Genomic DNA, 13974 nt, shown 5'->3' on the forward strand with positions numbered 1-13974 from the left:
AAAAAAACAAAGAGTATTAAATATACTATAAATACTTGCTTATAAGTTGTTACCAACTGAAAACAACATAGACCCCTGATCTGCCATTGCAAAATGTGCCAGATCATCTGGGTCTATCTTGTCTGTTCAAATATTTACTCCCAACAAACTGCATAGACCCAAGTCTGCCAGTTTGTTATGCCATGGCATATCTGGGTCTGTGAAGTTTGCATTTGGAGTTGATGTGCAAGCATTTATAAATAATACTATTGTTACTCCATTGAATACCAGTTTTCTGGGATTTGTGATCGTTCTAAGCCATGAATCTATGGACCATAAAACAACAAATTTAATGAACTTAAGTACAATGAAAATAGTTTTGTTTAACACAATGTGATTTTTTTTCTCAAAAATTAACATTATATGGTAAAGTCTTGAAAAGAGCATATACAAAACTAATTCTTTTTGATATTGGTCTATTTTAACAGTAAACACAGTTACTTACTTTGAACTGGCTTTTACATCACTTTTAAAATCAGGTGGAAGCTTGGCAATTTCATTGTGTATTAGGCCACGTAACAATTGGAAACACTTGATGTTAAGCTCAACCTCCTCCTGTTGTTCTTTTTCATTTAGACGTGTCAAAGTCATGGAGTGTCTGGAAAAAAATGAGTTTCTTTTACTTGGGTAAGATTTCACATTTCTGGAAACAAATTTAACAAAAGTATGCATCAAATGACAAATAATTTACACCTACCATTCTGAAAATGTCTCCTGTATCATATTACATCAAGCAAATGTTTAAAATACAACTGGAAAATGTCTCCTATCCCCTATATCATAAATACAACTGGAAATCTCTCCTGTCACCTGTATCATAAATATAACTAGAAAACATCTCGTCACCTATATAATAAATACAACTGAAAAATGTCTCCTGTCACCTATATCATAAATGTGTGTGTGATTATGATTTTTAACATTGCTTTAACTATTTTTCAGTCATATCGCTACAATGTCTGCAGTGTGGCAGTTTATAGTGATGTCTAGCACTGGGGCATCATGCTGCCAACATGTAGCATGATGTCCCACCTAGTCACATTATCCTGACACCAGGCCGACCAGTCCTAACACTAACCTCTTAATGCTGAGCGACTAGCGAGGCAGCTGTCAGTACCATTTTTGTAAGTCTCTGGTATGACTCGGTTGGGGTTTGAACCCATGACCTCCATATCCGAGGTGGATGCTCTAACTATATCATAAATACAACTGGAAAATGTCTCCTGTCACCTATATCATATTACATTAAAACAAATGTTTAAAATACAGCTGGAAAATGTCTCATGGCCCCTATATCATATTACATTAAAACAAATGTTTAAAATACAGCTGGAAAATGTCTCATGGCCCCTATATACATTAAGCACATTCTACACATAGTCATGAGTAATGTAGGCTATATTAACAGTTTCATTTCCTACATTTCTACACACAGTCATAGTTACTGTTGGTTACATTAACACTTTCATTTCCTACATTTCTACACATAGTCATGGGTAATGTAAGCTACATTAACAGTTTCATTTCCATCATTTCTACACATAGTCATAAGTAATGTAGGCTACATTAACACTTTCATTTCCAACATTTCTACACATAGTCATAGTTACTGTTGGTTACATTAACACTTTCATTTCCAAAATTTCTACACATAGTCATGGGTAATGTAAGCTACATTAACAGTTTCATTTCCATCATTTCTACACATAGTCATAAGTAATGTAGGCTACATTAACACTTTCATTTCCAACATTTCTATACATAGTCATAAGTAACGTAGGCTACGTTTAAATTTAACAGTTTCATTTCCAACATTTCTACACATAGCCATAAGTAATGAAGGCTACATTAACAGTTTCATTCACAATATTTCCTATGCACATTCTCTGGAGAAATGAAAATGAAAATCGGCTACAAAACAGTATATATGTTTCCATCTACTTACACTATCAACGTGTTGATCCAATCAAAACCTCAATCAAGTCAGTGTATCTAATTAAGACCAAACAGAACTTACAACCAGTCAATGTACCTAATTAGTATGAAACAGAACTTCCAACTAGTCAATTAACCTAATTAAAACCAAAAAGAAGTTTAAACTAGTCAATGCAACTTATTAATACCAAACAGAACTTCCAACCAGTCAATGTACCTAATTAGTATCAAACAGAATTTCCAGCTATTCAATGAACCTATAATACCAAATAGAAGTTTAAAAAAGTCAATGTACTTTAACACCAAACAGATCTACCAGTCAGTGTACCTAATTAGTACCAAACAGAATATTACAATTTCTGTATATGAAATTAAAATCTTTTATGTCTGTGCTATGATCATAGTCATCCAATTTGTGACTGAATTAAATAAGTTAATTATATTAGCAGTGACATAAATTAGCGAAAGTAATAACAAAACTATGAATTCATGCATTTTCAAGCTTTTAAATTTTATGTGGCTATGTAAAAGTTATAGTTTCATTAGTGCTCAAGATTATGAATTGAGGAAACGGTCTTATTGTTTCCACAATATGATCATTATTCATTGCTTATTGTTTCCACAATATGATCATTATTCATTGCTTATTGTTTCCACAATATGATCATTATTCATTGCTTATTGTTTCCACAATATGATCATTATTCATTGCTTATTGTTTCCACAATATCATCATTATTCATTGCTTATTGTTTCCACAATGTGATCATTATTCATTGCTTATTGTTTCCACAATGTGATCATTATTCATTGCTTATTGTTTTCACAATATGATCATTATTCATTGCTTATTGTTTCCACAATATGATCATTACTTATTGGATTTTCAGATTCATGGTACATTAGGAATAATAATTCAAAGTTATTCAGGACAATGACAAAAAAGTTCCATGTTTTATGAGTAGTTGTAACACAGCACAATGTCATTATTATGTCAAAGTGTGTGTGTACATTATTTTGTTCTAAATAAATATGTGTGAATCATGAAATCTATGCATTTTTTATAAATGAATTACAATAATATATTTTGGATTATTCAACACTTATAACCAAAAATAACAATGAAGATTTATCGACAAATGCATTTCATGGTAGGCCATTATTTTGAGGAAATATTATAAATGTATGGAAAAGAAGTTTGTGGAATTAATATTTGGAAGAAAAACGGTAGGAAATTAGGTTGTTAATAACAGTGTTCTTACTTCAGTTGAAGCACTAGTCTTTTGGCCATTTGATACTTGTCTCTGAAGTCTTTCTCATCTGGGTTCATAAAACACTTGAGGTGTTCCTGAAATTCTACACCCAGAGGAAGTTCTTCATCACTACCAATTTTAGAGTATGCTGCAATGGAAACAGACATGTCATGAGAAACATAAAATTAATAAATGTTACTGAATGAAATCTCTTACTGTTATGCCCCAATTTTTAAAACATTAGCTTACATACAACACTCATTTTATATCTTAAAATCAATGTCATGCAGTTAGGCAGTTTGGTGTGCCAAAGTTAACCCATATAGATAGGATTAGAGGAAATATATCTCTCGATGGCAACCCAGGTCCAAAGAGAAATCATTTCCTGTATATGGCTGAGATCAGATATGGCTACACCAATTCAAATGTATATGGCTGAGATCAGATATGGCTACACCAATTCAAATGTATATGACTGAGATCAGATATGGCTACACCAATTCAAATGTATAGTGTCTTGCACATTCTTATAGAAAGAAAGGTCAGAGTGACATTCCTTTGAGTGATTTTATAGGCTTATGTGTAGGTGACCATTCTTAAAAATTGCCAAGTCATAGAAACTAAGTTGCAAGAAAAATGTGCTTCAAAAGAAGTACTAAACCACTATTTTAAGGAGCTATCAACCATCCATATAGTCAGCAATTTAAGGGATGGACAAGAGAGAATATTTAATACTGGAACCAACACTGAGCATTCTCCTAAAGGAGTTATATTAATACTGAGCATTTCCCTCCAGGAGTTTATCAGCACAGAGCATATCCCTCCAGGCATTGTATTAATACTGAGCATTTCCCTCCAGGAGTTTATCAACACAGAGCATATCCCTCCAGGCATTGTATTAATACTGAGCATTTCCCTCCAGGAGTTTATCAGCACAGAACATATCCCTCCAGGCATTGTATTAATACTGAGCATTCCCCTCCTTGAATTGTATCAACACTGAGCATTTCCCTCCAGGAGTTTATCAACACAGAGCATATCCCTCCAGGCATTGTATTAATACTGAGCATTCCCCTCCTTGAATTGTATCAACACTGAGCATTTTCCTCCATAAGTTATATCAACACTGAGAATTTCCCTCCTGGAGTTGTATCAACACATCAGAATTTCTCCCCAGGAGTTGAATCAATACTGAGCATTTCCCTCCAGGAGCTATATGTTGCAAGAATACAAAGGCACATGCATTTATCAAGAACACAAGAATGTTACCATCATTGGGTGCAGAAATGGCATTGAAAACCACATCGTGCCATATTTTGCTTTCCCTGTAAAGAAGTGGAATGGCTAATTTTCTGGAAGGTGCTTATAAAAAATTTGTTCGTGAGATGTCAGATACTGGTTAGTCTAATTCACACATATTTCAGAATTACACCACCAAACATCGAAGGCAATGTCTCCAGAAAACTTCTACTTTTGAAAAAGCTGGAATATACCAGTTTTCAAGCAAGATAATTCTGGATACACAGCTAGCACCCTTAACACATTAACGATGACGAGTTTACGTGGCAAGAGGTAGTAGCCTACTGCCGAGCTCTGTAGTGTCAAGGTCATGTATGATACACTAAAGTGGGTGGTATTATAGAAAGGTAGACAGTTGTAGCTCTACAATGACACCAAATAATCCGGAATTTCTAGTTGCACTACAAAATACAAAGGGGAAAAACATCATTTTCCGGACCAATTTTTTTCTACCCAAAATTCGCCCATGGTCGGAATTCGATTTTGTGTCCAGATTTTAGACTTTTTGGTCTCAGATCTAAGGCAGACCAGTATGAACTGCAAACAGACAGATGAACCTTTGCAAAAAAGTAGGATAAGATGGGCATTTGGAATAAAGAGTGGTCTCGATACGAAAATAATGGGTCCGTTAAGCAAAATTTTTTTTAAATCCAACTTTTCCCCTTCTGTTCATAGGTGAGCCAAATAGCCAATGAAAAATGAAGTTTCTAACACAACTAGGCATTAGGTTATTGGAAAATCACCTGAAGTTGATGTTTTAGTATGTATTCAGAAATAGCTTTCAAAATGTGTTTCCTACTCAAATTTCAGACGAAAACAACAAAAACCTAATGTGTTAATCATTTATCACTGATTCCGGTCAAGAAAAAGAAAATATTCCAGAAACTACTCAAACAACAACTCAGGGTTAATTAATGATGTTATGAAAGCCAAAACACCTGAGAAAGATGCAATGATGTTATGAAAGCCAAAACACCTGAGAAAGATGTAATGATGTTATAAAAGCCAAAACACATGAGAAAGATGCAATGATGTTATGAAAGCCAAAACACCTGAGAAAGATGTAGATATATGGTTTTTTCTTTAAAAAGATAATCATGACAAAAATTGTTGAAAAGCATAAAAAGAAATTTGTTCCATCTTTCCTTACTGGTAGTCTTGCACAGAATAAGGTCAACATAATGCAAAAATCAACAGCTTCTACACATGGCAAAATTAAGAACATTTAATCAAAGAAAACCACAAGTACGAGTTTTAAAAGTGTAAAAACTAATTTTCCTCACTGGTAAAGTCTTCAACGGCAGAGTTAAGACAAATACCTACTTGTCCAAAGAAGTTTTGAACTGTGGCCAGTGAAACTTGGAAGAAATCACCTAAGATCATACAATCCCTTCCTCTACCCAACGGGGTTCCTCTGCATACTATGTGGATGATTCGAATGAAAACAGTTTGGCGGACAGTTGAGAAAGCTTACCTTTATCTCAGGATGAATCTTCAAACACTGTGTATATTACAAGCATCAGTCACCTATGCTTAAGGGTTGTGTTAATTATGTTAATCTTGTAATTTTTTAATGGGCACCATGTGCCAACACTGGACATGCCTTTCATTTAGTTGTGAAATATTAGTTGTGAGGTGACATGTCTTTCATTTTGGTGTGAAATATTAGTTGTGAGGTGACATGGTTCAATTCTTTGGCTCCACACCTTTTAAAATTGAGACAAAGTTAAAAAAATATTTTTAACAAGAAAATCTGAACTATTCATTATTCATTGATATCAACTTTACTGACATTGATGTTTTCCAGTGAATCACTGGACCTTCCCTGTTTGTGGAAATATTGCAAGCATGGACATTAGTTCCTATAGGCAAGTTGAAATTTATTTTTATTATGATGATGCCATGCTACCACACTTAGTTTAGGCAAATGCCATGATAATATAGACTGCTTCCTTCATGATATGGTAAATGCCATGATAATATAGACTGGTTCCCTCATGATATGGTAATCCTGGTCAGCAACAATTTGCAGTTTTATTTACATTTATGTGCTTTGATTGACAGAGATTACTTTATAGGAAATGACAGAGTAAAAGTCATGGACAATTTGAGGCAATGCAGTAAACTAGCTTTAATATCTACCAATAGCTGCATTAAGTACCATGATATCACATCATTCCAATCTACATAAAAACTATTCTTGAAAAGATAGCACCTGTCTTCAGACATGATAATACAGTGTTCCAGTTTACATTAAAACTCGACTTAAAAAAAAAGCACGTCTTCAGGCACTAAAAAGAAAGCACCTGTCTTCAGGCACGATAATACAGTGTTCTAGTATACATAAAAACTATTCTTAAAAAGATAGCACCTGTCTTCAAACACGATAATACAGTGTTCCAGTCTACATTAAAACTAGACTTAAAAAGATAGCACCTGTCTTCAAACATGATAATACAGTGTTCCAGTCTACTTTAAAACTAAACTTAAAAAGATAGCACCTGTCTTCAAACACAATAATACAGTGTTCCATTCTATGTTAAATCTAGACTTAAAAAGATAGCACCTGTCTTCAAACATGATAATACAGTGTTCCAGTTTACATTAAAACTTGACTTAAAAATATAGCACCTGTCTTCAGGCATGATAATACAGAGTTCCAGTCCACATTAAAACTCGACTTTAAAAAAAGCACCTGCTTTAAGAGATGAGGCAATTCATGCACAGATTAATTAGTTATATAAAATGATGACCTCTATTAAAAGACAACCTGTGTTGCAAGAGCATTTGTTTGTTTAGAAAAAGAAATGATGGTGTCTAAAGAAAGATGGTGTCTAAAGAAAGGTTTTAATGTAAAATTATTAATCATGAACTCAATAGCCTACGTTCTTTGCTCCAGAATCCAATTTGTGTCCAGACATCGTTGACTCCACCAAATGCAGTTTTCATGTTCTTAACAAAGACTTTGAGCTTACTGTTGACTTCCTCCTCCTCCTTGTAGAAGTCCTCATATTTCTGCAAGAGATATTAGAGTGAATTAATTAATGTACATTGATCAAATTCAATGGCACACACATTTTTTTAATTTGAATTTATCTTTATTTTAAACCTTGTTGTGCATTTTAATGGATGCATATTTGAAGGAAAGTAAAAGCAAAATAAATGATTCCCATCAACAAACAAGATCAAAGTAAGATGATTTCAATATGTTGAGTTCCATTTATAAGTGGATTCCTATAAGACAATGAATTATATTTTGCCAGTATTTTCATATCACACACTAGTTCTATTTTGTCAGTTTTTTCTTCTTCTGCAAAATGATTTCCATTTGTTAGTGTTTTCTTTCCACACAATGATTTCCATCTGTTGGTGTTTTCTTTTCACAGTGAATTCTATTTGTCAATGTTTTCTTTTCATAATATGACTTCCATTTGTCAGTGTTTTCTTCTCATAAAATGAGTTCAATTGTCAGTGTTTTCTTTTCATAATATGTCTTCCATTTGTCAGTTTTTTTCTTTTCATAATATGTCTTCCATTTGTCATTGTTTGTCTATAACACACTGAGTTTCATTTGTCAGTGTTTTCTCATCACACTGTGTTCCATTTGTTAGTGGTATTATATTATACAATGAGTCCCATTTGCTGGTGTTTCCTTTTCAAACATTGAGTTCCATTTATCTTGTTTCATTATACATGAGTTTCATTTGTTAGTGTTTGTTTATCAACACAGTGAGTTCCATGTGTTAGTGTTTATCACACGATGAGTACTATTGTCTTTGTATGATTATCACACAGTGAGTTCCATTTATTAGTGTTTGCTTATTACCTAATGAGTTCTGTTTGTTAGTGTTTGCTTACCACACAATGAGTTCCCTTTGTTAGTGTTTGCTTATCACACCATGAGTTCCATTGTCAGTGTTTGTTTATGACACAATGAGTTCTTTTTGTTAGTAATTGCTTATCACAAAATGAGTTCCATTGTTAGTGTTTGTTTATCACATAATGAGTTCCATTTGTTAGTGTTTGTTTGTCACACAATGAGTTCCATTTGTTAGTGTTTTCTTATCATACAATGAGTTCCTTTTGTTAGTGTTTGATTATCACAGTGAGATCCGTTTTGTTAGCATTTGCTTGTCACACAATGAGTTCCATTTGTTAGTGTTTGTTTATCACAGTGAGATCCGTTTTGTTAGCATTTGCTTGTCACACAATGAGTTCCATTTGTTAGTGTTTGTTTATCACAGTGAGATCCGTTTTGTTAGCATTTGCTTGTCACACAATGAGTTCCATTTGTTAGTGTTTGTTTATCACAGTGAGATCCGTTTTGTTAGCATTTGCTTGTCACACAATGAGTTCCATTTGTTAGTGTTTGTTTATCACACAATGAATTCCATTCGTTAGTCTTTGCTTATCACACAATGAGTTCCAATGTCCATGTTTGTTTATCACAGAATGAGTTCCAATTTTGAGTGTTTGCTTATCACACACTGGATTCCATTTGTAATTTCTGAATTACAATCTATGTTCTGTACAACTTCATTTATCTTACTATTTTTAAATACAGCTTTCCATAACATTAAAAGATCCTCTGCATCTTCATGTGCCATCTTTGTAAATTTTTGGCCTTCTTTCACCGGAATCAAATTTAGACCTAGTAAGAATTTTTTCAAACTTCTGGTTCATATATATATATATATATATATATATATATATATATATATATATATATATATATATATATATATATATATATATATATATATATATATATTTATATATACCACTCGTACATGCAAGGAATACAGTATGATTTATGATTACCTTTCTGGCCTCGCTGTAAACATCCTGACATTGTACCTTCTGTTCAATCAGATCCTGGGATGCCTTCTTTTCCTGTGGAGTATCAAAATTATCTGACAATCAGCTTTCTCTAACATATATCAATTTAAATATACTTTTATTTGTGATATGCAATAACTTAAGTGTCAAAGCAATAATGTTCAATTATTTAGAAGATTATTCTTCTAAAACAATATTTTTTCCTAACTTGATATTTAGGAAGATTTTATCATTTTTGGTTCTGCAGTAAAAACTGCGTAAGTCTCTGAAACTTTATCTCTTAGAAAATGCATAAAATGTCTGATTTTATATTAACCTTTTTCTCATCTTGTTTATTCAAACAGTTAAATCAAAAAAATCAATAGATGATGTACCGTAAGTTGTTTTCATAAACTGGTATTTCTTGAGAGGTAAAATAAACAGCTAAAGCATCTACAGAAAAATGACTTTGGAGTTACTGTGTAAGTGTAACACATGTGTAACACAGATAGAGGATGAATTTTCATATTAAAATGTGGGCTAGAATCAGTGTGAAAATGAGCATCATATGTATTGAATAACTGTGTGTCACATCAACCATAATATAATACAATCTAAAGATGATGCATCAACTAAGGTTTGCTACTATATATATATATATATATATATATATATATATATATATATATATATATATATATATATATATATATATATATATATATATATATTTTCCTCCTGGGAATATCCTTTCTCTCTTTTTCTCCTATGGTCTAATCTTCTCAATTTATGTACTGCTGATGCTACTTTTTGTTTCCATAGTAACATAAAATATACTGACTGCAGAAAGATCAAAGTATCAATAGGCAATTCAATTCAAAATCTTCAACAGGTATCCTAGGTTTGAGTGAAAAATATTTAAGGGTTGAAATGTATGTTCCAGAAATGAAAATGCTTATGAACTGACAGAATAATTTAGTGATAGCTATATATCCTATCCATCACCCCCCCACCCACAGTGTTGCATACATGCAAGTTATAATGTTTTCCAATCTTATTTCAATGAAACAAGCAGGGTTTCCTTAACAGTGTAGTAGCTACTGTAGTCTATTATGAAGTAATCATGTCAGCTATCATATACAGTACTCTCATCAATTATCACATTTTGACCATTATGATGTAGTCCCATCATCTATCATATACAGCCATTGCAATGTAGTCCCATCAGCTATCATATACAGCTATTGCAATGTAGTCCCATCATCTATCATATACAGCCATTGCAATGTAGTCCAATCAACTATCATATACAGCCATTGCAATGTAGTCCCATCAACTATCATATACAGCCATTGCAATGTAGTCCCATCATCTATCATATACAGCCATTACAATGTAGTCCAATCATCTATCATATACAGCCATTACAATGTAGTCCAATCATCTATCATATACAGCCATTACAATGTAGTCCAATCAACTATCATATACAGCCATTGCAATGTAGTCCAATCAACTATCATATACAGCCATTGCAATGTAGTCCAATCAACTATCATATACAGCCATTGCAATGTAGTCCAATCAACTATCATATACAGCCATTACAATGTAGTCCAATCAACTATCATATACAGCCATTGCAATGTAGTCCAATCAACTATCATATACAGCCATTGCAATGTAGTCCAATCAACTATCATATACAGCCATTGCAATGTAGTCCAATCATCTATCATATACAGCCATTACAATGTAGTCCAATCAACTATCATATACAGCCAATGCAATGTAGTCCCATCAACTATCATATACAGCTATTGCAATGTAGTCCCATCATCTATCATATACAGCCATTGCAATGTAGTCCAATCAACTATCATATACAGCCATTGCAATGTAGTCCCATCAACTATCATATACAGCCATTGCAATGTAGTCCCATCATCTATCATATACAGCCATTACAATGTAGTCCAATCATCTATCGTATGCAGCCATTACAATGTAGTCCAATCATCTATCATATACAGCCATTACAATGTAGTCCCATCAACTATCATATACAGCCATTGCAATGTAGTCCAATCAACTATCATATACAGCCATTACAATGTAGTCCAATCAACTGTCATATACAGCCATTACACTGTAGTCCAATCAACTATCATATCAAGTTCTCTTTGACATAGTCCCATCAAGTATCATACACAGCTATTATGATGTAGTCCAGCAACTACCACACACAGTACTCTATGATGTAGTTAAGCAGCTATCATACACAGTACTATATGATGTAGTACCATCAACTGTCATACACAGTACACTTATGATGTTTTCCAATCAACTATCATACACAGTATTCCATGATGTAGTACCATCAACTATCACACACAGTACTCTGTGATGCATTCCCATCAACTATCATTCAAAGTACTATATGATGTAGTCCCATCAACAATCATACACAGCCATTATAATGTAGTCCCAGCACCATCATACACAATACTCTATGATGTAGTCCCATCAAGTATCATACAAAGTACTCAATGATGTATTCCCATCAACTATCAAGCACAGTACTGTATGATATAGTCCCATCTACTATCATACACAGTACTCTATGATTTAGTCTCATTTACTATCATACACAGTACTCTTTGATTTAGTCCCATTTACTATCATACACAGTACTATATGATGTAGTCCCATCTACTTTGATACACAGTACTTTATGATGTAGTCCCAGAAACAACTATCATAGGAGCCATTCAATGGATCACCCTGTAGGTAGCTCACCTTTTAATGATATATATTTTACTATTAAATAATGAAATGGGATCAATGATCCACAATGCAAAAGAGGCTACCTTAATAACGAGACACTTTATAATGAGAGAGAACTGTGCTACTAATTAAAATGATGATTCAGAAGATGTTACATTCATGCTAATGTCTGTGCCAGTTCAAATCATTACAGGTCTTGCCTTCACAACTAACCTCAGCTGGAAGGGTGGTGGAGGAGACAAGTGTACGAAAACAATTTATTAGTGTTTTCATCTGAGATTCAGTGCTGATTAGGGGTCTTATCACTTCCAGGAAAGTCTGAAATACAAATGGCAAAATTTATTGAAGGAGAAAATGATGTTACCATAGATATAATAATAATAATAGTAATAATAATAATAATAATGAGGACTTTGTATAGTGCTTAATCTTTAGAAGCTCTAAGTGCTTTACAACATTAGACAATACCTATAAGATAAAAAACATATAATGATATGATTACAAAAACAAACACCATGAAATTAGAAAACATTAAAAAACATGCTGAGAATATTTAAGGTAGGAAATATTATTAGGTCTTTAAGTTTGTTCTTGCAGTCAAAATAAGTGAGTTTCAAGAGCCCTCTTGAATGGGATCACTGTGTCTTTGTGTCTAAGTTCAGTGGGCAATTCATTCCATGTTGCTGGGTCCTGGTATGCAAAAGAACGCTGTCCATATGACTTTGTTTTCATAGTGGGAATAATGAGTCTACAATTGTCAGAAGAGGAGCGTAAGTATCTTGCTGGTGTGTACACATGGGTGAAGTCGGATAGGTATGTTGGACTAGAGTCTGACAGTGAAACATAGCACAAAGAACAAATTTGGTGTTTGATTAATATGGATCACTAATCATACAAATAATACATGACTATACATTAAATTGATTACAGTAATAATAGCAAACAAGTTTGCAAGGATAAAGGCATTGGAAATTTAGCAAGGAATTATGTACAAGTGTTAACATTTAGTTACAGTGCAGTTTTTGTCCAAATATTTGAGAACCATTTTCATTATAAAAACATTTACAGGTTATTTCAGCTGAAGTGAGAGGACAGTTATAAAATAAGTTCATTCCTCATGTATTTTTGAAAGATATGTATCATGTATCATCCTCTCCTACCTAGATATACTGTGCTTGGTACCAAATAAATAAATAAATAAATATACATATATATATATATATATATATATATATATATATATATATATATATATATATATATATATATATATATATATATATATATGCCAAGTTGTCACTTTGTGGTTGAAAAATACACAAATTTAAGGACTAATAAACAATGATCCATCTACAAAAACAGTAGGAGCATCTCCTCTAGCTATCACCCAGCCATGAACTTCAGTGCCAACTGAAGAGATACATGTATCATTCTTCAAACGCTCATAAACAAACAATACTATAAAAAAAAGAATTCAATATATATTTATGTCATTTCTGTGTCCTTTTCCAGACATTTTTCTGAAAATTAATATGACAGACCAAGATGTTTTAAATTTAGATTAAATCCTTTAATAGCATATACTATTCATGGTTACAAGCAAGCGTCTCTTACAGTGACTGAGACTTTAATGACTGAAAAGAATTTCAAATAATCCGATAAAAGTCCATTTCTTCAGTCCACTAATATTACCTTTAATGGCTGAGCATCAAAACCATTTATGATATCACTGAGAAACTTCAACATTCCATATTTGGTTATAAAAATCATGATTTGATATCATGGAAAGAAAATCATTGAAATGCTTTTGGTTTTTTCAAACTAAGATAATATTTTTAAGGAT

At 32.8% G+C, this 13974-nt stretch overlaps 1 protein-coding gene across 1 annotated transcript in view; it reads right to left on the minus strand.

Annotated features, from left to right (window-relative positions):
• The window catches only part of LOC149800497 (inositol 1,4,5-trisphosphate-gated calcium channel ITPR3-like), a 297708-nt gene that overhangs the window by 108533 nt on the left and 175201 nt on the right, over nucleotides 1-13974 (minus strand). The window contains exons 41-45 of the mRNA XM_089958443.1: nucleotides 12345-12449; nucleotides 9348-9419; nucleotides 7412-7541; nucleotides 3237-3375; nucleotides 485-637 (exon numbers count right to left, since the gene is read on the minus strand). Of these exons, the coding sequence (XP_089814569.1) occupies nucleotides 485-637; nucleotides 3237-3375; nucleotides 7412-7541; nucleotides 9348-9419; nucleotides 12345-12449 (599 nt within the window). The remainder of the gene's footprint in view (nucleotides 1-484; nucleotides 638-3236; nucleotides 3376-7411; nucleotides 7542-9347; nucleotides 9420-12344; nucleotides 12450-13974) is intronic.

This window comes from Sinohyriopsis cumingii, chromosome 5 (genome assembly GCF_028554795.1).
Source record: "Sinohyriopsis cumingii isolate HCF-2022 chromosome 5, ASM2855479v2, whole genome shotgun sequence".
In the NCBI taxonomy this organism is placed as follows: Eukaryota; Metazoa; Mollusca; class Bivalvia; order Unionida; family Unionidae; genus Sinohyriopsis; species Sinohyriopsis cumingii.